The 26,559-nt window shown below is 36.4% G+C and overlaps 3 protein-coding genes across 15 annotated transcripts in view; 2 read left to right on the plus strand and 1 right to left on the minus strand.

Moving 5' to 3' along the window:
- Positions 1-24,719, minus strand: part of LOC306857866 (glutaredoxin 3) — a gene marked incomplete at its 5' end in the record, with an annotated part of 36,512 nt that extends 11,793 nt beyond the window's left edge. Inside the window, 3 exons of one of the 2 annotated variants that reach the window (XM_079398124.1) lie at positions 1,089-1,163; positions 3,334-3,442; positions 4,036-4,112. In XM_079398124.1, coding sequence (XP_079254250.1) covers positions 1,089-1,163; positions 3,334-3,442; positions 4,036-4,112 — 261 coding nt within the window. Of the gene's footprint in view, positions 1-1,088; positions 1,164-3,333; positions 3,443-4,035; positions 4,113-23,911 lie in introns of those variants that run through there. The other variant, XM_079398123.1, reaches the window with a different exon arrangement.
- LOC306857867 (uncharacterized protein) lies at positions 4,733-8,209 on the plus strand. Its single transcript, XM_079398125.1, has 4 exons — positions 4,733-5,052; positions 5,353-5,484; positions 7,003-7,068; positions 7,505-8,209. The coding sequence occupies exons 1-4, from the start codon at positions 4,993-4,995 to the stop codon at positions 7,532-7,534; spliced, it is 288 nt and encodes a 95-aa protein (XP_079254251.1). The 5' UTR covers positions 4,733-4,992; the 3' UTR covers positions 7,535-8,209.
- Positions 23,989-26,559, plus strand: part of LOC306857864 (transcription factor COE3-like) — a 101,090-nt gene continuing 98,519 nt past the window's right edge. For 11 of the 12 annotated variants that reach the window (XM_079398103.1, XM_079398104.1, XM_079398107.1 and 8 more), the window contains exons 1-4: positions 24,047-24,787; positions 25,037-25,193; positions 25,515-25,578; positions 25,872-25,927. In XM_079398103.1, coding sequence (XP_079254229.1) covers positions 24,654-24,787; positions 25,037-25,193; positions 25,515-25,578; positions 25,872-25,927 — 411 coding nt within the window. In that variant the 5' untranslated portion in view covers positions 24,047-24,653. Of the gene's footprint in view, positions 24,788-25,036; positions 25,194-25,514; positions 25,579-25,871; positions 25,928-26,559 lie in introns of all 12 variants that reach the window. The other variant, XM_079398110.1, reaches the window with a different exon arrangement.

The raw sequence follows: 26,559 nt of genomic DNA on the forward strand, positions 1-26,559 counted from the left end.
ACATTTTTAATACATTTTGCTGGTCTTATATTTATTCTGCACGGTTCTTAAGCGCACATTATTCTAAAACAAAGCAAGTTTTTATTTTCACAATCTTTTATTCAAATGTTTTAACTTTCTCCGCCTCTGAAACAACTTTTCTGCTGATGTAATTAAGGGGAAAACTAATACTAACCAATGATATAATAACCTAACATTCACAATCCGATCAAATTCAAATGATAACAATTAAGTTAAAAGTGTCAAAATTTTATATACAACATTTTTTAATTTGTACAAAAGTCACTTTGAATGTTTTGTGAAAGCCATGTTTCAAGTTTGCTGTTTGAAGGTTACCTCTGTAACAAGGTTTATTTCTGAATAATAGCAAAATAGTAAAAAGTAAAAATTAATAAAACAAACAAGTAAATGATTAACTAAATAATTCATGCAAGTACTTCTAAAATTATGCCACTAATGCTGTAGATAGTTTATCATCTATTGAATGTAACATTCTCCAAGGAAATCAGAGCAAGAAAATGTAATTACCCGAGGAAAAAAAATACACTATCAATCCAATTGCATTAAAATGATCAAAAGGTTTAAACTTCAGTGGTGTTCTTTTCTAAACTTCTACTTATCAAAAAATACAAAATAAAAGTATCATGGTATTAAGTACCACAACAACAACAACAATAATAATAATAATAATAATAAATGTTTCTTGAGCAGCAAATCAGCATAAGATAGATTTCTGAAGGATCATGTGACACTAAATTCAGCTTTGCATTACAGGAATACATTTTTATATTTCTAATATTTCATAATATTACAGTTTCACTGTATTTTTGATCAAATAAATTCAGTCTTTGTGAGCACAGGACAATTCTTTCAAAAACATTTAAAAAGCCTTACCTGCCTCCAAACTTTTAAAAGGTTTAAATCATTTAAATTATGTTTATTTTTCCTATTTGTGATTGATCTAACCTCCCACTCTCTAAAAACATTGCCTTTATTATGTAAAAAAAAAAAAATATATATATATATATATATATATATTATTACCATAATTTGGGTAAATCTGAGCATAGCTGAAGTCAAAGTTTTACCTTGAAGAAGAGGAAGGTGGGAACTGAAGTGATCTCATACTTTTCAGAAACCTCCGGGACTGCCTCTGCCTCCAGCTAAAAACAGAGAGAGAGAACTACTGTACTAATGATTCTTTATAATTCACATTAATAAAACATCACAAACATCAACATGTCAAACATAACATGAGGGCTGACACTTTATCTGGTTGTAAAAACCCAATTTAAGACTGAAAAACACGAAAAAACATTTCACATGAAATTGAAAACTAACACTACAAATCTAAACTCCACTGCTTCAGCTATAACATGTACAATGAGGACAGTCAATGCTGACAGTCAAACGCTTGGACACACTTCATGTTGAATTTGCTTCTGATAATGATTAAATGATTGAAATTTCTTTTGTGGATGCATAAACTGTACCTAAAAATGAATTCTTAAAATAACTAAAAACAAACATTTAAGAAAAATGATCCAATTCTGAATGTCTTCTAAGGAATTCAACACAATTTATTTCATATAGATTATAAAAGGGCAATTGTTGCTTGAAGAACTCTTCTGCTCTGCTGACTGTGTGATGAAAGGCAGTATTAACCCTTAACAGAAGGAAAAATTTCTCTCTGCCAGTTTAAGGCCATGAGGAAGGTAAAGTCATTCAGAGCCTGAGGCATTTCAATGCTCTCCACTGGGAGCTGGAGCAGAGGGAGGAGAGCAGCTGGATCTGTGTTACTGGAGCTAAAGCCGTTTTGCCATCATTTAGAGCCCAGTGCACACAGAATAATGGCTATTTTCAAGCGGGTATCTCAAACACAACAAACCATCTGCGAATGGTCAAACAAACAGAGTTCCACGCCACTGGTTGAGTCATTACTGGTGTGTCGGCTGGGTTAGACGAACAAACAAACAGAACAAAAGTTTGACTGTGCCACAGTACTGTACACTTTTAGGAATGGCTTACACGGTTATTCACTGCATTAATTTGGGATAAGAGAAAGCATTTAATAAAAAATAATAATAAATCAGTTTTTAAATTCATATAAGAATCAAAATACCAAATAACTACAGAAAAAATATATGACTGAAAAAAAAAGTCAAAGGCAAAGTCACAATATTTTCTCACTTTTTCCTGAATTCACAACATATATTTGACCCTGGACCACAAAACCAAGTATTAAGTGTCAATTTTTCAATTGGTGTACGGTTTGTTATGATTCAGCTGAGATACAACTATTTGAAAATCTGGAATCTGAGGGTGCAAAAAAAATCTAAATACTGAGAAAATCTCTTTTAAAGTTGTCCAAATGAAGTCCTTAGCAATGCACATTACTAATCAAAAATGAAGTTTTGATACATTTACGGTAAGAAATTTACAAAATATCTTCATGGAACATGATCTTTACTTAATATCCTAATGATTTTTGGCATAAAAGAAAAATGGATCATTTTGACCCAAACAATGTATTTTTGGCTATTGCTATAAATATGGCCCAGTTTTGTGGTCCAGGGTCACATATGCCAGTAAATGGTCTCTCAAATGGGGGTGGGGGTGTTAGGATGGGACTTAATTTTTTTTCCATATATAATTGATTGGATCATTGGATTGAAATATTTATAATAAACACTGCAATATTCCATAAAAAGGAAAACTTAAAAAATTAAAAAGCGTAACTTAAACCTGTTAAAATAAAAAGATTAATTGGAAATGATTTATAAAGATTAGGTGGATAAAGATTTATTTCTAATTATTATTTAATTCTAGTAAATTATGCATGCACTACGTCATAGATGTTCCCATAAAAAATAGATCTTAAATATTGTGCATATTTAATTGTTAAAATGAATTACTTTTGTTGTTTATATATATATATATATATATATATATATATATATATATATATATATATATCCACTATAATTCATTCAAAGAATTATGTCCTTTGCCTTTCTGCAAATTGGCCAGATATCAATCAAAATTAATAGTAATATTAATAATTACTTTGCAGTGAGAAATAAAATATTCATATTGAAATCAGCACAGCTCTGTTGGTTTTAGCAGCCAGATATGTGCATTTATGGGCAGCCACTGGTGAGATTTGGGGCCATTGGACTCTTTGGGAAACTTGTTTGGAAACAAGCTTTCTGTTTAACCAATTCTGCAAATGAGGCAGAAACTACATGCCACAATGACATTTACCCACAATTTGCACAAATTAAGCATTAATGTTATTGGTGAAATGATTTCCAGTATTGCTGTGAGGGGTACCTTCACAAACATGGTGTGTTTGTGCTCTTTGGCTAATTCGGTCATCACATCGTTCATCTGCGAACACTGCGGAGCCCATGGTGCTTGGAAATGGACAACGGTGAGGGACCTGAACAAGACAGAGTAGGAAAGATGAGCTTGAGATCTAGAGTTAGGGAAATCCATGTAGATCTGAATCACAGGTTTCATTTAAATGTGAATCTAGACTGTAATGTAGATACAATTGCAATTTTGTTTAATCATCTGCCATGACATTAAAGACAAGGAGCAAAAAGATTTCTGTTGCTGAAAAAAAGTCAAATTCTCAATCAAGTTTAGTTTTGACATGAAGGACACTGGTTAATATTGACTACCAAGTGCAGAACTATTCATTTTACATAGTGTCTAGCATAAATTCAACCTAAAGAGGTCTGATTCTGAGGAAAAAAACAATAACAGCAGTCTTGCAACGAGGATATTAAAGACAGCTGAAATTAAATGCAGTATTAAAACAATCTGCCAAAATCATGCCCTCTAGATCAGATTAACGTTCATGCATTAATATAGATTTGAGTTTCTCTGAACAGGCCATCGGTTATTTCATTCAATTCGATCAAAATGCACACTATAAACGTTTTCTCTCCTTGCCTATGTGTTGAATCAGTTAAACATCTGTTCGAAATGAATTGCATTTCGTGACAAACTAATGAATTATTCACTTACTTGCTGTTATTTTTTAATAATTCCTCAAACTGCTGCAGTGAAGTCGCATCCGTGAGGTTCGCCATACTGCCAGACATTACTAAGCGATCATCGAACCCCCCACTTTATCAAAGCAAGGCATTACTAAACAATATACGATATCACCAACATCGAACACAGACAGTTATGGGAGAAATGTTGAGTTGAAAATTAAGACGTTGTTTAAATATATAACATTTGAATTATATACACAACATATTACGTTTTAAATAACGTTTTCCACTTTCTTCAAATTTACAGTGTGTGGCAACAAATAACCTGAATTGGTCTCTTTCCTGTACTGTACCTTTCATTTGAATATCATTTACAGTTGCTGTACAAAATCAAAATACGGACTATTCTTGTGATAGTTTTGTGTCATTTTGTAACTTCTCAGTCCCCGTTCACTTATAATTTCACTTTAATTAAACAAGAATGTTAACCGAAGGTTTACAAATTGTAAAAGTATTAAAATGTGATGTTAAACATGCAACAAGAAAACCAGTAACGTTAAGGTTAAGTGTGGAAAATAAAAGTACAATAAGTGTGAGGACAAACATTTGAGGTGAACTGTTCCTTTAAATTAAATTGTCTGACTCTCGTCGAATAATAATGCTCTATTTGACGTAACCCCGCCTCCTTTAGCCCGTACTGTTCACTGATTGGTTGGGGCAGCTGTATGTCACTCATCTTGAACGAGCAGCAGGGCATGAAGAGTCGCACGGGAATACAGCGGCTTTGTTTTGAATTATTGTCTTTTTGTTTTATTTGTATAATACTTTTACAGATGCCTCAGTGGTCGATGGATAAAAGTGGCCGCCTTTGACTGCTTAATACAATGGGTTTTTGACTTTGCATATCGATCTATATGAGAGTTTGGGGCGGATTGTATTAATTCATCAAGTGTTTGAATTAAAGCTAAGCTCTGTAAAATAATCAATGGATTGCATAAGTCCCATGCAGAATAAGAGAAGACATAGTGGAGAGCTGGAACAGTCGGTAAATGGACTTAATTGTATTACTATATCCTGATGCATGCTTTAAATATGCTAAATATGCATTAGTATGCATGCTTTTGATAGTATTTGTTTGAGCTTCTGTGGCCCTTTACAAAAAGAGTTATGAGTTATTATTAGTGCATTTAAATAAGCCCATCTGATCATCACTGAAAATAGCTGTTGTGATTTATAGGAACAGAATGCACCGTGGCATCACAGCTACATCTGATTCCATTGGCATCTTCTTACATGATCAAGCTATAAATAATTAAATGCATGTTAATCTTTTTGAACTTCACAGAAAAGGCTGTGTAATGGACTGGGAGGCTGTGGCCGGGCTGAATATGGTGCGGTGATGGAAACTCCAATGGACACATGGGATGCCCAAAATCACAGCCTTCAAAATGGACACAGTGCCAAAGTGCCCGGCATGGTATACAATCTCCCACATGCCTGTTCTCTGCCTGATAATGGGCATTTTTCCTTTTTCTTCTAGGATTCCAAATGCACATAAAACAAGTTCTCAACTGGGTAAAATGTGGCTGTTGTATATCTCAAGGAATTGTTTTGGTTTCAAATGATGATTTATTTATTTGACTGTCTCTCTTCTTCCTGTCTCTCTTGTTTACAGGGTTGTGATGAACTTGTATATTGCTCTTATCTGATGTTCTTGTGTTTATGAAGCATGAGGAATGCAGGGGTTAAAGGTCACAGTCTATTAGGCAGTCTGTTTTATTGCACTGTTTCTGCCAATAGTTTTTTGCATTTACTGAAGTTGGAAATACTTTGGAAATAAAGTGTTATTGGAAATAAGATGTTATTTCAGGACAATCAAATAGCAATAATAATAAGATAGGCCTATACTTGTAAAAAAAAAAATCAATGGGGATGGTGTGGGGGGTATCGGTAGGTATGGGTCCTGTGGCTAATTTTACACAATAATTTCAAAATTTGTCTCATTTTTAAAAAGGTGTTTTATTTAATGAAAAAAATAGCCATATTAAAATAACTATTATTTATAAGTTGTTGTTTTTTTTTTTCTTCTGAGGTCTGAAATGGAGTAATTTTGGTCAATATTGATAATTAAACAGTGTTTTTGTGCTGGTTTAGGGCTGCCATGGATAACTAAATATGATAATAAAACTGCCAGTAGGTGGCAGCAAGTCCCTGTTTTAACAAATTATTTATTGAATCATTAGTGTACTAAAAAAAAAGTAACAAAAGAGGCAAATAAATAAAATAAAATTGTTGTTCATAAAAAGTAATATGTCATTGTGTATATAATTTCCTCCACGAGTATCTTGTGGAACCCAAAATACTGGTACTGAACAAACTTTTAAAGTCTGCTATTAAGTGTAATTTTCAGGGATTCTGTGAGTCTTAAAAGGTCTTAAACCAGAGCAGAAGATCTTTATGTTATCTGAACGTACTGAAATCAAGATGTGAAGAAAATAAAGTGAGTTTCTGCTTGAAACAAGAACAAACATCTGTTAATGTGGAATGAAAACATGATTTCCCTTTGAATTAAGTTGATTTTTCTGAGCCCACTGGCAAATATACCTTCTTGTTTTAATCATAAACTTGTTTAATTTTGAAACGGAAAATGACAAAAATAATGGTGATCGTATTATTTGATTTATTTAATTGTATTTTTTATTTAGTTATTTATTTAATATGATTTAATTAAAGTAATGCAAATCTGTTGGAAGTTTTTTTAAGCATTGCTAATACAAGGCATTTAGCCTATATTTTGTGACTATATTGATGCATTGTGCTCCATTCGATTTATTTCTTTACTTAAAATGCCTGCAGAAACTGTGATTTTACATTTAAAGTAACATTGTTTTGTTCAGTACTGATCCTTACCAAACACGTATAGGAATCATGTTTTAATGGCATGTGTCTATTTGCAAATCTTTATTTGAATCTCTGATGTGTTTGGTTTTGTCAGCAGGTGTTACCTGCCCCAGGACGCGGTGCAGGACAATATTGCCCCAGGTGTATGGCGGGTGAACCTGTGAGTAACATTTGCTATTCTTCTTTGTGGGTTACAAATAATATTCCCCTCTTCTTTCATGTCAAAAGTGTGTGTGGATAACATGCCACTTTTTACAATATGACACATTCATCAAATTTTGTGCGCACACACGCACTCAATCTACCCACAGCACTTTCACCGGATGGCGTTGATACAAGCAATATGATTGCCTTTGGAAATGTTGTACTTCCTGCAAATCAATATTTATTCATGACGAGAAAGAAATGCACATTTTGAACGGTTTTCCCGCAGGCCAGAGTACCTACCAGCTGATCTAACCACTAGGACACGGGAACAGTCAGCATATATGAATATCAATTTGCGTAGGGTTAATGAACATTATACATACAATGCATAGAGTGTTGAGTGAAGTTGACCTGTGTCACATCAATGTTTCTCTCTCTGTCTCTGACAGGGCCATATAAACCACATCATGAGGTATTGATCAGCATTGCCGATGACTCCTGGAGAAAATGAATCGACTGAATAAACGGCCGATGCAGAGAAGCGATCTGCAGTTTATCCGTACCGTGTGGGTTTTTTCCCCGCATGCTTTGTGCCTTCCATGCATTTTCCAACTAGCCTCACCTACCTACAGTAGTACCTGTTATTGTTTCGTAGCAATGAGGTTCACATTACCAAGAACACTCCGGTGGTAAAAAGGCCATGAATGATGGTTTAGATCACACTTTTAGTGAAGTGTGTTGAGATTTTTGCACGGTCCATTTTTTCAGTGTTGCATGATCTTGATTTTCAAGAAGGAATTACAGCTGTAAAATGTAATGTTAGCAAAGTCTGTGAAACTATATGCACAAATAATCTTTTTTTAGACTATTTTTCTAAAAAAAAATTGAATTTTCAGGATTAAATGTTATTTCATATTTTTTAAGTATGTCCATGGTTTAACATTTTAGTTGCATTTAATTTGGTAGTTAGAAATGTATATCAGGTTCATTTGAAGGACATTTTGTAGATATATTGTCACTGTGTTATTGTCACTTATCTCAATAGATTTGTCTTTTGTTTTGTTTTCCTTTGTAGAAGACATTTCAGTGATTTAACCTATTTGTATCCTTTATAAACCAATCCAGAATATTTTGCATAAAGTCTCATTTGATTAAAGCTTTTGTGTTTTGTTTTTTCTCAGGCTATTTTTTAATAGTTTTTTTTAAATCAATACATGCTGTTCCCAAAAGTGCACACAAGATGGCAGTGTCCCATTCCGTTTTTCTTCCAAGGGGACTTGGACAAGTCAGCAGTGTTTAAAATCCAGCTTTATATATTTGGTACCACCATACATCTGTTAAGTTTTACAATACATGCTTTATTTTTATCGGTCCACTTCATCATTCCACGCTAACCCATCTTCAACATACAAAGTTTTATTTTCTCAAAAATGACTCCGATTAATAAGAAGAACACCTGCACCACATATTGATGCTTTTTCCAGGAGGAGCAAAGACTTGTCTCAGCTATTCCCCTCAGACAGCAAGTTTTAATACTCATTTTGACATATTCTCGCAGATATGACTTCCTCAAGCTGCGGCCCAGCTCATAAAACAAGCTTCTCCTACAAGAGACTTATAAGAGTGGCCGTGTATTCATAAGTCATAGTTTCTGCTCCTGTAAGTTATAAAGGAATTACCTCAGCTCAGGAGGAGCCGTGGGGACGGGTCGAAGTTTGTGCTAAGTCAACCAAGATGGATTTAAGTATATTACCAGCTCAATCTTCCTCAACCTCCCTCAGTATTAGCTTTTGTCGGTGGAGAAATGAGAGGCAGCGTTCAGACAAAGCTTGACCTCTTGGGGCCGGCTCTCAGAGCCTAGATTTTCAATAATGTAGGACAATAAAGCTTAGTCCTATAACCTACTGCAATATGCTACAAGTGTAAAGAGCTTAGCTGCTAATAAAGGAGGCCGAGGAGTGAGAGCGTGAGTGGGAAAAAAAGGGAAAACAACAACTCATCTTCAGAACTCATATTTGGAGATCAAGTGCGGCCCATAAGAGCTTTTCATAAGGACAGTAATGAGATGCTGAGGAGGAAGACGAGGAGATCAGACCGGTCAAGCTTGACAACTGCTATCTGACACAGTGGATATGAACACGATAGTCCCTCTGAGCGCTTGTGACAGGTGCACATATATGTTTGTTTAGATGTTGGTGCTTTCGGCCTCATAGATGAGTTATTATTTTCCTCTCCAGCCCCCTCCGCTCTCACCGTGACCTGACGCTGCGTGGACCTGCTCCTGGTTTCCCGTAAGTGGCCCAGGTTGCCGGTGTGTTCTCCTTAGGGAGACAAAGGGCTGTTATGGGTTTATTGTACAGATCAGCGGGGTCAGGGTACACCGTGTGCACATGCAGGGGAAATTTGTGGTTCGCTTTCGTTGTCAGCAGGGAGGAGGAAAACCAATCGAGCATTGTAACGTGCTGACTAGTCGCTTTCTTGATTATATATGCGTGTTAATGATGAAAGTTTTGTCGGCTACACTCTTACAAACAAAGGTTTTGTATATGCACTGATGCTTCCATGAAGAACCTTTAACATTCCAAAGGTCCTTTATTGTGGAAAAGGGTTCTTTAGATTATTCAAATGTTGACACACTAAGAAAGAAAGAGACTTTTGAAAAAAAAATAAAAAATAAATGATCACTGAAAGGTTCTTTGGATAACCCAAAATGGCTTTTCCATGATGAAAGCACTCTTTTGGAACTTTATTGTATAGATGGTATGTTCGCAATGGAATACACCTTTAAAATAAACATTCAAAAAGGGGTTATTACAGCACTGAAGAATGCCCATTTCTTAAAAATAAAGGTTATTTATTGGTATTCGTTGTTTGAGGAAGAACTTTTAACATCCTAGGAACATTTCCATTGCACAAAAGGTTCTTTAGATTATTAAAATGTTCTTCACACTAAGAAAAAAAATATATTTTGGAACCATTGATGCCAATAATAATAAAAAAAAATCTTACTAGTACTCTGAACTAGCTTGCTGAACAGTGTGCTACATACTGTTTTTTTTTTTTGTAAATACTAAAAGGTGAATGTGAGTGGAGGCAACATCTAAAAAAAAAAGAGAGATTAAAATAAAGGCAAAATTACTTCCCATTCATCCATTACACAGGAACTGAAAGATCCGTTTAAGTGCACTATTGGATACATGCTACATAGTTGTCACATGACCTTGTCATGTTGTGTGAAAATGCTGTTCAGTTACCTGTTTAAAAAAATAATAATAATAATAAAAAAAAGCTTATTTTGCATACATTTTCAGTATAATTTGTGTAAAAATGACTTTTGGCAATTCAATCAAATAATAAAAAAATAGATATTCAAGACATGGCCTTTGGTGTCAAAAAAGAGAAAACATTTTCTCCTCCTTTTTTTTGAATTTTTCAAAATAATCTGCATACACAATGCAGAATTAACAGTATACAACGTTAAAGAGAAAAAAAATGTGAGAAGAGAGAAAGAAAAAGTTGAAAAATTATTTATCCTCCCTTAATAATAAGTCTGTTCTTGTGCTATTTCCCTGCTGTCTTTAACTCCACAAATGTTTAGCTGCAACCCGCTTTACCCCTTTTATTTACAGTAGAAAAGAGTTGAATATTTGTATCATTCTCCAAATGTAGCCATTATCAAGTCATTACAACCGAATAAAAGAAAGCGTTTGTTGTACGCAGGCCCTTCGTTAGACTCAAGAATCTCTTAAAAGCTGGATTTTTCTCTATTGCTCAATGGGAGCTCTCAGTTAAAGAGTTTAAAGGCCTAAACGCAGCAGTGACAAAATTTCCATCTTTCCCCTGCCTCTTCCTGAAGTGTAGGGCCCGTCTCTTTCATGGCTGTGTTCTTTTCTGGATCTCATATACTCTTACACCATTTCCACCTACTTTGTTTATGAGGCTTTGATCCACAATATTCTAGGCTAAGTTACACCCATGCTCTGCAAGGTGAACCTGTCGGCATTGTTCCCAACGGGAACCTAATACTCGTGGAGTCTTTCCTCTCTCCTCTCAAAAAACTGCTCTCTTTAGTAACAGAATTCTCCAAAGATGCTGAACAAAAGGTCATGCACAAAGACACAATTTTATGCTCCTTTAATGAGTCAAATTTGCTACCTCTGCACTCACTTAAAGATACTTTGCTAGATAACGGGCGCATTATCAAAACCCTCGTCAATAAAGGGTGTAACTCGTTGAATGCGGTTAAAGGGAGAGAAAAGTGTAAATGCACCACATGGGTGACCTTTGTAAATATGACCATTTTGCACTGTTAAGATATCTACATCTTTCGCCCTAATCTTTTGATGTTTCCTGTTTATGAATGGACTGAAAGCTGCGCATTGTGGGAAAGAATAAAGACCGGTGGAGGTGTCTGCATTATATCTGTTAAAGAGAGTCTTAGAGACATGAATGTGGGGCACTGATTCATTGTGTTCCTCACGGTTGCCTCATTCAGACTTTCATGGAAGCCTTTTGTCCTAAATCTTAAGATCCGTCCATTTAAAATCACGCCTGACAATGCTCTCATAGATAGTTAATATGCGTTTGCGGGCTGGTGAGGTGGCTTTTGTTAAATCGCTGATTTGGAAGGGATTCGCTGGATTGTTTATTTATTTATTTAATTTTTATCAAATCAATATCCCATTGCAGAGAGATATTGTAATATGTAACCTTTACCCAATATGTTTTATTCATCTTCATAGGAAAACGTGGGATGCAGAGACCTGAACGTCGCTGAAACGTAATAATTATAACGTAATAACGTAATAATAATCATGAAATTAAATAACAAGAATCAATGTAATGCCTAAAAATGATGTGAAGTGTAAGAAATTGTTACCAAGGTTTTCTTTTGTTCTACATTGGGAACTCTTCATGGGCTGAACATAATCATATAAAGGTGTCTAGGATATCTTTATCAAATATTAATGCCTCTTAGTATGACGTCAAGGTCGGTGGATGATAAAAACAGCTGGAGATGAAGGGTAAGCCTATTATTGTGGATCTCACAAAAACACATTTATGGTCATTTTGTAATAATAATAATATTAAAAACATTAATAAAATAAGGCTTTGTAATAACTTTGAGCACGTGTTTAGATAATTCTTAAAAAAAAAATTGGTAGTATAGTAGGCTAATGAAAATGAGAGTTGGCATAATACAATGATTAGAAAGCAGAAGGTGCTTAATTAGCCTACACTTCATATATGGCCTAGACATGTCCTCAAAAGGATTTGTGATAGTCAGACATAGTCATGTGAATTCATATTTATGCAGATAATAGAAAATCATATTCAGCATTATGTGTGCATTTTATTTTCTTTGTATTTTTTCCCCCACAGGTGACAGGTTTCAAAATAATGCCACTATATTTGTATTGGTTTTACTGAATTATCTATTGTGTGATGGTATGTCAGCAACCATGTGCAAATTTGTAGCTTGTGCTTTGAAAGAAGCACACATCAAGTCATGCAAAAATGCGCTTTTATTTTTCGAAAGCCACATCTCTTAGCATCGCTCGCTCTCCTGGGAACGGAGACCTCGATGAGACCTCTTTCCCTTCAGTGAAAAAACAATAGCACAACTGATGCTGGTATATTTTAAGGCTTTTTACTTAGCCTCGATCACCTCTGTGGCTCTTAGTGAGCCTTGACAGTGCTCGAAGCTCTCCAGGCGCTCAAAGCATTCCCCACAGACCCACACAACATACATGATGCCATGAAAGCATGTAGAGTAGCGCTGCCGTGTCGACCTGTCAGTCAGGAGTCAGACGCTGCTAACAGTTGAAATGCTGGAAGTGTTCGAGCACACACACACACACACACACACACACAGGCCTCTCGCGCTCTGTTTAACGCCAGGCTGCGTGTCAGAAGAGACTGAAGTGAACAAAGGGAAGCGAAGCCCACGTGTGTCATGCAGGAAGGGAGCAAAAGCAGCTAATGCTCGCGTTTCATCTCCTCACACCCTCCTGATAAAGAAAATAAAGCATAATCTAGATTAATAATGCATGCCGAGATCACAGCCCCCCCTGGCTTGTTTGTATCTACGCAGCAGTCCTGGTAAATACATCGGAAGATGTTTACAGAGGAAGCCGCGCACCTGACTTTAAAGGTTAAATCAAATTCGAGTCAAAGAGGGGCGAACTTGCAGCCTGTCCCCTGAGGGAGCGCAGAAAGGTAAAGAGAATTAAGACGCATGCTGTTCTGCTGGGGAGGAAACTTTGCGGTTCCTGGCAATGACAGGCCTGTCGATTCACACTCGCGCAGATTCAATTCACATCTTTCTACTCACCTCCAGCAGCCAAATGGGATAAACATGCTGCTGGCTGTTCTCTGATTAGCTTGAAATATAAATTTGAGGCAGCGTAAAATTCTGGAAAACACCTAGCGTGTAGTTTCCTCCAAAATATCTGCTGCGTTGACAGTTTTTTAGTGAATAAATAAATAACTCACAGGGAAAAACAAGGAGACAGGAAGTCACACATGTGTGAATATTGCCTCGCTTGAAAAAAGATTGTAGTTTGTGTTTTTAGCATGTTATATTTTTGAAGTACATTTTCCCCACCCGTTATTTTCCCCAAACGTTATATACTAACTTTTAATGCAATACGAAATTATTTATTATTATTAATGAATTCAGATGTTTTTTTTTCTCAAAATGTTCTTTCTCTGATCAAAATGTTTCAAACAAAACATATTTTCTTATATGCCAAGTGATAATCAATTAATAGTTGTTTTTTTTGTTTTGTTTTTTTTTTGAATGTGTCCTTTACAGTGTTGGGGAAAGTTACTTTTAAATGTAATGCATTACAATATTGAGTTGCTCCCTAAAAAAGTAACTAATCGTGTTACTTTTTATGGAAAGTAATGCCTTACGTTACTTTCACGTTACTTTTTAAATATGAGCAGGGCTTGATTGTTTGTTTTTCATATAAAAAGTTATATTTACAGCAAATGTAAAAGCCCTTTCACACCAAAAATTGTAACGAATAAACCTCAGGCTGAAGAAAAAGTAAATTCACGTCTGTAAACTGAACGCAGGAAAAGAAGGTTCAACACTCTTCATCACACTAAAAAGTCATTTTTGCTTATGGTTGAACTGGATCATCAAAGGTCAGAAGAAAAGACATTGGTTAATAAAATGGGATTAGATACATCGGTGTTATTTAACATATTTAAGACAATAAATGGGAAAACAAAGTAATTGGCGTTACTTTTTTGAAAAAGTAACTCAAATATTTTCTTGTAAATTAAAAAGTAATGCGTTACTTTACTAGTTACTTTAAAAAGTAATCTGATTACGTAACTCACGTTACTTGTAATGCGTTACCCCCAACACTGGTCCTCAATATCACTATCATCCTAAAATGTCTTCTGTTAAATCCTTTTAAATTACAGACACTTCCTAATGACATCATCATCCAGGGCAGGAAGTGACATCACTTTGGAGGGAAAATAACAGCACATGTATGAGTGAGTAAAAATGATGGATTCATTGAATTCTGTGTTGGATCATCTCATCTGGTTTAATGAAAGATACATAAAACAGTGGTTAAATAACACAGTCATGTAACTTGATAAACTATTAAGTTTCAGTGTCTGAGTTTGACCGCTGAAAGTCTGTGAGATCATTTTATAGAAATAATTCTAATAAAGGTATATTAATTTAATCTTGCACAGCTGAATTGTGTTTTTGCTCAAGTTGAAGTTGGCAAATGTTAAATGATCTGAGCACTTTGCTTTGTTTACAATCCAGTTGATGTGTGAAATGAGGTTTCAGTGTTTGAAATATTCATTTTAGTTGATTGATCTGTAAAAAGTCCTTAAAACGAAGCATGTTCTGAGAACAGAAGTTTTTTACGGCCCATATTTCACAATCAAAACCATTTCACAATGAGTTATGAGTTTATTTTCTGCTCCAAACAGGAAATAACAAGTATGCATGAATGCATCATTTTTATTTATTGCATATTTAGCCCATGCTACAGCTCAATGAACAAAATCATCATAAACAATAAACACATTTCTTTGCGCGGTTTCTGTGATCAAAGCTTTGGCAGCCTAATCTAACCAATTAATCCATTTATCAGCGGCGCACTAACAAACATGCCCTCCATATGCTGTTTCCAACACACCCTCTTCCTCGCAGAGCAGCTCAGGAAACTAGGGCGGCTCTTCACCAAGGAGATGTGTTCACCACAATCACGTCGTTGTTCGTTCCCTTAGATTTTTAAATCAGTGGAAATGAGTCAGTGCCTACAATCTTTTAAAACTTCTGCACTAGGCACACACACACACACACACACACACATAAAAAAAAGAAAACAATACATGTGAAATTGGGGGTAAAAGGTTTTTGAATGCAGACGTTGCATTTCACTGTTTAATTTAAAGCTCTGTGAATTTTTTTCACAGTTTTTTTCACCTCTGTGGTCCCGGTACACAGTGCCGAGCTGACAGCACTTATTTTAAGCATTTGCTTGGGGTGTGTGTTTTTTTTTTTCACGGCTGCATCTTCATCTTTTTGTCTGTTAATAATGTAGAGTTCACACATCAGAATGATCTTCACGTTCTCCATCTGAGCAGGTTTCCTTTCTTACTTTCTCTGCCTTTTTCTTTCTCTTTGCAGCTCTTAGATTCTCTGACAGCATCTGTCAAAACCTACTGCATACGACTTTACAAAAACACAAACATCCAGGGAAAAACTTTTAAATAGAAGACCACACAACTAAATTTGATGGTTAAGTCATTTTTGTGTTTCATTATAGGAATTAAAATATAATGAGCAACATTCAATTTGTGTAGATTGAGCAGGGGATCCAAAACTCTGAGAGCACTTTTCAAATCTGGGATTTATTTTTTAATTGAATTAAACCAATTTTTTTTGTTTGTTTTTTTTTTATTCTGATCATGTGACTCAACAAAGTGATCAGATTTTCTTCTCTGTGTCAATATTCCAGAATTACACACGCATTATTAATATTAAATAAACATTCACCGCTATTCTCTTCATCTCATAATCATGATCATCAGGTTTTGTTGTGTGTTTTTATCAGTATGTGTGCCGCTGTGATTAAAGCAATTGGATGACACTAAATGCTAAATTCTAAGACTTTCTGAAATTCAAAAAATTGTTATTCCGCTCATTAAATTTAGCACTAAATTATCAAATCCCAAGCCTTTTGGACCCCACTGTATATTTTACCCAATATCTTTCACAGTTTGTTGTGGCACTATTCCAATAAAGTTCCTCAAAGATATGTGCGAGTAAAGCATCTCAAAAGCAGTCGCCTGGTAATTTCGAGGAATCCACATCTGATGTTTTGTGTTGCACTTAAAAATGCATAAAATGCTGCTTTTAGGAAATAAATAATTCCAGCAGCTGTTTTCATCTCCATCTTTTGAGGAATATCATTAAAGAGGCTGTTTGTTTGCTTCCTCTGTGTGATTAAAGGTTCAGTTATGCACGTGGGCGGCGTCGAGCATCTTTCGAATGAAACTGTGTGAATCTGTTCAGGGCAGAGATACAGCAGAAACCACAGAAGACGGCGTTATCCCCACATGGTGTAAAACACACACACACACACACACACACACACACATTTAGACTGCATGCCTTCCCAGCCGAGGGACTTGTCACTACTGTGGACTGATTCTAGACATACAGAATGATTTCTTAGAGTTTTAATTCTTAAATGGGGGTGAAATTGTTTTTCAAAGCAATGGTATTGAAACAGTTCAGGCTTGATATGCCATTATGACATCAAAACAATGGACGACAAAAAAGAATTAACTACCAGTCTCTATATCAATATTGAGGCTACTCAATTACAAATTTATGGGCTAATAATGCACCTGGATCCAATCTGACCTGCCATTATGTGGATGTAAGACACGTCTCTAAGTGAGTGTGTGCCTCCGCTCTTACGCCAGTGCCACTGGGAATTTAAACTGCAACGTAACACAGCAATAAGGGGCTGTGTGAACTTTGACCTGTTGACCCTCCCTATTAGAGCTGGCAGCTGGGGAATTTCATTTTGATACAGCAAGGCAGTCACTAACAGTCCCGCTTCGTGCTACGAGTTGTCATTTCTCACATTTTCAATTTCTTTCCTCCGTAGTTTTCATTTCATAGCGTTGACCTTTTTGACTCTGTCATGTGGAGTGTTTGGGTGATGTGCTCTCAGGAAATAGCAGGAAGTTCCGAATGATAAATTGTGGACTACATTTAGTAGTCTTGTTGCATCACAATAGTGTTCAATTGAGTGAGAATTGATTTTGTTTGACCGCTTAATCTGAAAGTAAAATATTGAGGTTTCCTAAAGAATGCTTTAACTATCAACCTTTCCATAATTTAGTTCAGTTTTTTACAGTACTGAAAATGTGTTTGACTCAACACACGATTTGAAAATATGACTTTTTAAGTCTCTGAACCATTCTGAAATGAAAAGGTGAAATTGAGTATATACATTTTATCAACTGGATTTTGACTAAAGCCCCGTTTTTAGACTATGATCTGTCCTGTGAGAGACGGGCTTTGCTCAAATATGTTCAACATTGATATGAAAATAAAATTGAGCATGCCATTGTTTCTCAGTTTCAGTGTTGCTGTAGTTACTGCATTAGCCCTTAAATAGTTTAATGAATAGATAAAGCAAAAAGAGTAGTAAATTGCAATGGATCTAAGTGGAAAATAGAAAGATGTGTAAATGTATACCTTTTCTACACTTAAATGTATGCATGGCAGAAAGCAATATTTATTGTGATTGCATTGTTGAAAGAGATTTGAATGATACTTTAATATTTATTTTTAATTACTTCTGTAGACTGATAAAAAATGTTTTTGTTTTTTTCAAACAAGAAAATACTATTTCAGTATTTCTATTTCAGAATTTCACTTTTAATTCGATGTATTATTTGCTGATTCTTTGTAATTAGGAGTGCGAATACTAGCAATTTCTGAGTGAAAATGGTTTCGACACCATTTATGTGTAGATAACTAATTTTAGAGAAATTAAAATGACACAAAGCAAGCACTAAGAATGTATTTATTATACAATCTTTCACTATTCTATTCTATTCTATTCTATTCTATTCTATTCTCCAGCAGATGTAGGCTCTGACCTCAGGCTCCGACTGAAGGGTCTTTTTTTTTCTTTACGCCTCAGGCCTGTAGGTGGGGCAATGGCACCACATAATGGACCTTTTCGTGCCAGAAAAGCCTGAGATCGTCTCACCTACAGGGGCAGAAGTGACTGGACGGAATAGACAGACCGGTGGCTCTTCCTCTCGGTTACCAGATGTTCAAGCTCCCAACGAGTGTCTGATTTGAGAAAATAACTGGGAGAAAGTAGGTCAATCACGCCTCGTGAAGGACGTGCTGCTGGTGACAAACTCATCGCAGGGTGAGCTGTTTAAACCCGAGACTTGAAATCTCCGTCTCTGTCACTGGTGGTGCATGTATGGGGCCCCGAGCGCAGGTGCAGCTGACGGCCCCGCGCCGTTAATTACTCCGCTAAACTTTGTAATCACGAGAGTTAACGGGATCTACTGAAATGAGGTGTAGCTGACCCGCTCCGTCTCTTTTCAGAGTCCATTTCCACTGGATATTTTACATGTTAATTGTGTAGAATGGCTCTCTGCTCTTTTCTTTCTATAGGTGCTGCCTGGAGCTGCGCCTCGGGCTCTTTCTCTCTCTCCATCTTCATTTCAGCAGCAGAATAAAATGCTAATTATTATATGGCAACCTCGACATAACCAGCCCATTTCACATGTTCTGCTGTCATCATTTAAAATCAGCTGTGAATCACGATCTTGACACACAAAGAAAGCACTTGAGGTTAATAATGGCAACTGTTATTATTATAGTTGTTGTTGGTGTTTAATCATTAATATATTTGTTTTATAGATTTATAATTCATATACTTTATAATTTGAACTTTTAATACTATTAACATACATAGTCACCATTGTTATTGTTTATACTTTTTAATAATTATAATTTTATTTGAACAACAACAGTAATAAAAACAAAGCTAATAACAATAGATATAAGGCAAATTATAGAAAAGTTGGTCTCGTGCAGTGTGTTGCATTCAAAAGATACAATTTTAAAGATATCGAATAAAGATAGTCTGTGTGAAATCCATACGTAACTAGTTTAGAATAAATATCACTTATATTTAAACTAAATAAATGTAGGCTATCTACAGGAATGCTGACCTGTTTAATGTCGTCAGGCAGCGAGTAAGGATTGAAGTTATTTGCAGCCAGCTATAGAGCTGAAGTTTGTAATTGTCACTGGAGTTGTATTGGGACATCTGCTCGACTGTATCAAAGCCGACACGAGAGTCCCAGCGGCTGAGCAAAAATCTGAGTTAATTAGCGCGATACATGTTTAATTAAAGCCAATTACAATATCTAAAATTACCTAATCGAAACCTGTTTTCACAGTGAAGGTGCCCTCAGCACGACCTGTTTCACACAGAAATAACACATGCACTTTGTGCTTCTGCACGATACAGATGCAGCTGGATATGGAGATTTTTATTTATTTTTTTATTTTTTGTCTGCAAATAAAAGCATCAGCAGATATTGGACACGACGGCGTGCCACACGATACAATACTTTTATTGGAGTTTTTATTGTTTTCTGCAGTTAAATGCATGTATTTATGTGTAGCCTATTTAATTTACCTTGGACACTTTAATCTGCGAAATAAGGTTTATAATTTGTTCCTTAACATTTGATAACCATATCAGACTTGTCTTTTTTCTTTCTTTTTTTTTTTGTGGGGTGGGGGGTGGTTAAGTCTTTCTCATTGTCTTTTTATATCCAGTCTGTTTGATGATTGCAAACACATCCAATGCACGACAGCTGTGTAGTGATAAATTCTGGCACTCTTTAAAAGAGAATCAGAAACTGATTGGCTCATGTTTGATCGATATTAGGCTATTGATTAGTGCTCTTCTCCCGTTTAATTGTGCTGTGATCTCAAGCGCTGTTCTGCAGATGCGTCAAAAGGAGGCGCTCTTCATCAAATTTCTCTCAAAGATTAAAAGCTGCTCCGCCAAAAGCTCCTGCAGTTTCCTCCGGTAAATAAATTCATATATTTTCACCTTTTATTCATTTAGATTGATGCTCACATTCGTCTTTGAGGGAGAGATTGAGATTTGTCATATTGTTAATGAGAGCTATTTTAGAGGAGGTCAATAATTAAGCACATTGTTTGTCTATTTTTTCTACTGTTAATGTATTATTTATTCACATATTTTATTATTTATGTATTTCATTATTTAACGCTATTTGGTTTTTAGGCGTAATTTCCACCCGCTACAAATCTACAATTGAAAAAAATATATGAACTTTAACTTACTTTATTATAAAACATGCCTATTTAATTGTATGCAATATCTGCGCTTGATACACACCTTAATATAATAGCGCCAGAAACAACAATAAACTGTTATAAAAAATGATAACTTGACTCTAATAGCAGTGCACATAATTCATCAAGATTTTATTTGCCCTCATTTTTCCCTTTTCTGATCATTAACGATGTAATTAGTTGTCATGATTAAGGCGAGGAGAACATATGCAACAGTTTAAAAATGCAAAGAGGAATGATTGATTCGCCCTGTGTGTCATGCACTGACGTTTACGCATCTTTGATTTCCATCTCTCCCTCTCTCCTTCTCTCCCACACTCCCTTTTAGATAAACCCACTACAAATGTAAAAATGATTTTCTACTCTCAATATAAGATGACTTGGTTTTAAAAGCATGCAAATCTGAAATGTTGATCCTCGTTCGTTTCCAAATATATGTTCTTTATTTTTGATGGTCGAAAACACCATGTTGTAAAGACCTGGAACGTTTGGAGCTGGCACATCCGCTTAAAACCCAGAAACTTGAGCACTTGGATTGATATTCCGAAGGTAAATCATCTTTCAGCATCTCTACATGGGTTATGATGAGCTGGTTCACGCCTTTCACTACACGAGGTGCTCTCTGAGTGGTTGGTTGTCCGATTTTACGCACCCAGAATCTCAGGACTGCTAATTTAATTTCATGTCTCAATGCCAATAACAGCCTGAACGCATGTCTATGCTTTTCTGTGATGTTGGAGACCGACAGGCCCTCGCTCTCTCCAAGCAATTTTATTACAGCCATTCCTCACCTCTGCAGCTTCTCTAGAGTTTTGCAGGTGTCATTTCTGCTCCAGACCTTTAAGATTAAAACTGGGCTTTGGATGATCTGGCCGTGCGCAAAGATGCAAATAGGAAAGTCGTGGTGCGCTGGTATGATGCGTGGAGGGGACATCTGGGCACTGGCCATCTGACTGACTTTGCCTTGACATCTGGGAAAGCCACTGGTGTGTGGCACGCGAATCGGTTGATGTCGCTATTTAAATGCAAATTTGTTGGGGATCATTGGAGCCTCACCCCGTAAATTCACACAAAAGGAACACTTCACACACAATAAGGAGGAGGGTCGTTTCTTCGGGAGGTCTTGGCAACGCCGAACAAATCTTATTCAAACCCACACACACCTTCTGCATGACTAACTTTTCCTTTGTCCTGCGCTCTCGGTTAGTACATCTCCCCAAATAAGATCTAACATGGGCAGACAGAATAGAGCTCAATCCGCAGCTTTCACTTAAAAAACATAAATTAATAAATAAACGAAGCAAAAAGCGCTTACATGTCACAGTAGAACATTTTAGAAAGATGGTTTTCTAAAATTAACCCATGAACCCAAACACTAATCTGAACAACTTCTAATTTAGCAAGTTTTTATTATCGTCAACAATAATATTAAACAATTAAAGCATGAAATATTTGATTATTATTATAATTATGTAATGCAAACCCTATACGCGCTTTTGTCTTTTTTTTTTTCATACAGAACATTTAGCATGCTGTGGATATTTTAGCTGCGCCTTTCTTTTTTTTTTTTTTTTTTGCATAACAAAAACTGACACATGTGACACTTTGGAAATGTAAAACGCAATTAAAGCAGTTATCACAATAAACAAGCCGGATTTTTTTTGTGTGTGTGTCATAAATTTGTCCCGCATTTTATTTTCAAACGTCGAGGAGCGAAAGTGAAAGTTGGTGAATTAAAGAGCGCATTTTGCACGCTTTGGCTCCGGGCTCCAGATGAGCCTCAGAAATGAGCCGAGATGGATTCAGGCGAGCAGCTGATTCTCCAGTCTCCGGCCAGATGGCTTCTGAACACAGATTTGCATTCATTTTCGCCTAATATCTTCCAAAATAGAGGGGCAGCTGCATTTGTTGTCAAATAAGGTTTAAAACTCCTTTTTAGGACGGGATCGTTACCTACGCGATGGGATTGTTGAACTTCTCTAGTCAACAGTATCAGATTTAAAGGGATTTAGACTAAAACCCTAATTTGGTAATCAGATTGAAATCGCTTTGGTGTGTAATCTGTATTAGAGATACTGTAGATTAGGCCTATGGTTAGCAAACCTGAAATATTTATCATGGTAAATTAGAATAGGGCTCGGATAAAATAAAAATAATACTACTTAAAAAATTAAACAAATAAAGAAATCACATGCCAAATAGGTCTCCGGAAATGTTAGGTTTATTTATTAGCACACGCGTAATTTTATTCGAATTTTTGATAACATTAATTATAAGAACATTTCACGTGAAACATAAAACAACTGTTTCCTGATTAAGACAAATAATAATCATCATTTGCTGCCTAGAGTGCCATTTAACATTAAAGTTCACAGAGGCATTCAGTGTATGCATGGATCAAAGTCATTGCGAATTAAAGACAAAAAGCATATCAATCTTAAATTGTCGTAAAATATAATTTTATTACTTACGTATTTAATTAGACGACGATGCAATGTGATGGATTTTGAGTCGAGGCAAGAGCAACAGCTTTGATAATTCACTTATCTTTGGCAATAGTCATTAACCCCCAACACTAGCAGAATAGATTGCTGTGTAAAACGCATCTCTCTTCTCCTCTCTCCGTCCATCCATCCATCCCTCCCTCCAGCGCACAGGGTCCCCAGATAACCAACATCGGACTTTCATTTTCGCCCATTAAATCAAATATTAACATACATGCAGAGTCTCCCAATATCGGAGACATGAGCACCTTACGAAATGAAAGGAAAAATTACCCTTATTGTCCTGATAAATTATTATATTTTTATTACAAAAGACATCCTACTTCGTGCGCATAGAAGGAGAGGGTGGACGCAATGTTTCCCCCGAGTCCTTTCACACTTTCAGATGTAATTCTGCAATAATTTACTAAATTAAGCGTGTACGCGCTAGGACTAGGAGTTTGACATCGCCTCGGTTCGCTCCACGCACGCAAACCGGGTCTTAGATTCAAGCAGTAAAGGTTGCCATGATTTAAGACGCGCATTACGCCATTATGCAGATGCCCAGGGTGTTTATTATAAGGAGCATGTAGTCTTAAAATGCCAGTACACCTTCCTGATTTGAGAGTAATCAAAGGGAATCGATTTGGAGGCTCGCGTCCGGGACGTTTGACACCGCTGTCATAGTGATGATGGCCCAGCAAGACTTTAAAATATATATATATTCTGGAAACCAATTGCAGCGGATGGGTGGTCAGTCAGTTCTCTTTTGCACTCTATAAACTTGCATGGCAGTTTTTCAGGAAATATAGTTCCCGCGCGCCGCGCTTTATTCGCGGGCTTTCATTATCATTAATTTCTGTTCCTCTCTGATGATTACTTCACACGATGCGCACTGGAAAAGCAGTAGCAGCAGCAGCGACTCTAGTCGCGTATGTACTCACGGTCCAAGCTTAAAGCCCAGCGACAGGAAGCGCCAATCCTCTCCATGTATGGGCAAAGCCCCGCCCACATACGCGTCATCCTCTGACAGCGTGGATCCCGTGGGTCTGGAGTTTTTGGCTCCCGGGAAAGGCTCCAGTCCTGGGGGATAGAGGGTTGAGTTTTGTATGCTTCCATCCATTCTGCAAAGACGCGCTAAAGGCCCCTCATCATCCTCTCCCGTGTCCGGGAACACCTCCACGGTGATCATTTACGCGTTTATTTGTCTTTTGGAGCCAGAAGTGGTGGATTCAGCAGTGTCCCGAAGCCTTTTTTGATGCTGTTGTTATAGGATGCCACCAAGCTAAGAGCATCATCACCATCATCATCATCATCATCATCATCAACAACAACAACAACAGAAAGTTGCAAGAAATGTTTAACTGAATTAAAACGAGTCTAATATCCCTGCTATTTGCGCGACTTGTTTCGCTTCTTCCACGGGAGAGGATCTCCATCTATCCAAACAAGCTGCTTGGAGAGACTTGAGAATCTTTACGCACTGAATCGTTCATGTGGTGCCAACGCAGGACGGACTGAAGAAGGAGTCGGGACTGCTTTTTCTTTTCTTCTTCTTTTCTTTTCGACAAATCCCAAACAAACTCTCACGGCTATCCGAAGGGGCTCTTGGAGAGACGACGCGCCCTCGCTCACACTCTCATTTCATCTCTTTGGCTGGAAGTGGGTTGCACGCGAACTGTTTTAATGTTTGGGATTCAGGAAAATATACCAAGAGGGGGGACCACTATGAAAGAGGAACCGCTGGGCAGTGGCATGAATTCGGTCCGATCGTGGATGCACACGGCTGGGGTGGTGGATGCGAACACGGCCGCCCAGAGGTACGTTTGCCAAATCATCCGATTTTTTAATGCATTTCTCAGATCGACCCCTAAATCCCCAATATGCCATGTATCAATTACACTCTCCCCATGCACCTCTTCGCCGCTTTCCCCTGTTCATTACATCATATTACAGTTTAAGTGACAAATCAAGAATTCTCCCATGTTTTCATTCTATCTACATCTATCTATATCTCAAGTGTACGCCTGTTGTTTTAACCCACACTGGTGTCTTGTTTTTCCCCGCAGTGGAGTTGGTCTGGCACGGGCGCACTATGAGAAACAACCGCCATCCAACCTCAGAAAATCCAATTTTTTCCACTTCGTCCTGGCGCTTTATGACAGACAGGGACAGCCAGTGGAGATCGAAAGGACAGCTTATGTGGACTTTGTGGAAAAGGATAAAGTAAGCGCCACTCTGGAATACTGCTTTGAATTTTCACCTTAAAACTTCCACACTTCTAGATCTTTGGAAACACGTGCGCCATTAAACCGCTTTGACGGATTTCACAGAAAAAGAAAAAAATAGATATGCATTATACACATTATTGCAAGGAATTAATCTACTAAATACAACCTTAAATCGAGTTGCTGGATTTTAAAAGCGTAAAGATGCTAAGGGAACATGCATACAGACAAAAATGCATGCATTTCATAAACACACTAAAATAAAATGATCAACAACCCAATAATGCCAATCTGACCCCAAACAAATGCTTATTTTCAGGAGCCTAACAGTGAAAAAACTAACAATGGGATACATTACAAACTACAACTATTGTACAGCAACGGTAAGTGTAAATTTCTCTATTCAGCAAGGATAGATTTACAAGTGTTTTATTTGCTCAATGGAGCCGTATTAGTTTCCTAAAAATGTAGTTCAGTTTATTCCACAAATATAATTCTAGTAGATGGCAGACCTTCGATGATGTTTTCATTATTATTTTTTTTTTTTTTCTATTATTGAATTTCAAGAATACTTTCAGATTTTTTATTTATTACATTTTTTCCGAGGAAACTTTGTATAGTTTTTTTTTTACACCAGACTTTTTCCACATTGAAAAACAAAAATAATTTCCCACAGGCGTCAGAACAGAACAGGATCTTTATGTTCGGTTAATCGATTCCATGACAAAACAGGTAAGAACTTTTTCTTTCTCCTTGCGTGTGTGTATTTATATTTCTAATCGGTGTCATATTTTGTTGCACGTGCTTTGGTCACACTTGATATTATAGAATACATGTTTCCATAAGTAAATACAAAATACACAAACACATCTTCTTCTTTATATGTAATATTGTTTTGGAGATGCACAGCATTTTATTGTTATTGATGCTGTAGCTCATATTCACATGTACTGTGAACACTGTAATGTAAAGCCGTGGCTGTATTTTGGGTTGCTCTGATTAATGGGGGAGGTTATTTGGCGGATTTAATTTAATATGAATCACATTACCACGTTTTTCTTCTCGTGTAGCTGCGTGATAATTTATTGCGAATTAATGAAATGGTGGAGGGCACAAAAGTATATACACTTTAAAATTACGCATTTAAAATAAAATATTATTAATAAAGAAATACTGAGGATAAAAGGAAAATAACCTAAAGTGTTATTGCATTTCTTTATCATTTAGTTTCTTATGAGCCACATTATAGTCTTGCTGTCGCATATGGAGCATATTTGTCAAACCCTATATTTCTGTATTGCGCTCATTAGGCTGTTTTTTTATTTAATTTTATTCAATCGTGTTTTAATCTGAGACAATATATA

This window comes from Barbus barbus (assembly GCF_936440315.1).
Source record: "Barbus barbus genome assembly, chromosome: 38".
Lineage (NCBI taxonomy): Eukaryota > Metazoa > Chordata > Actinopteri > Cypriniformes > Cyprinidae > Barbus > Barbus barbus.

Coding starts and splice junctions, on each gene's coding strand:
- LOC306857867 (XM_079398125.1), top strand. CDS start 4,993: ATGGATTGCATAAGTCCCATGCAGAATAAGAGAAGACATAGTGGAGAG. Junction 5,053..5,352: donor GTGGAGAGCTGGAACAGTCG/GTAAATGGACTT, acceptor TGAACTTCACAG/AAAAGGCTGTGTAATGGACT. Junction 5,485..7,002: donor GTGCCAAAGTGCCCGGCATG/GTATACAATCTC, acceptor TGGTTTTGTCAG/CAGGTGTTACCTGCCCCAGG.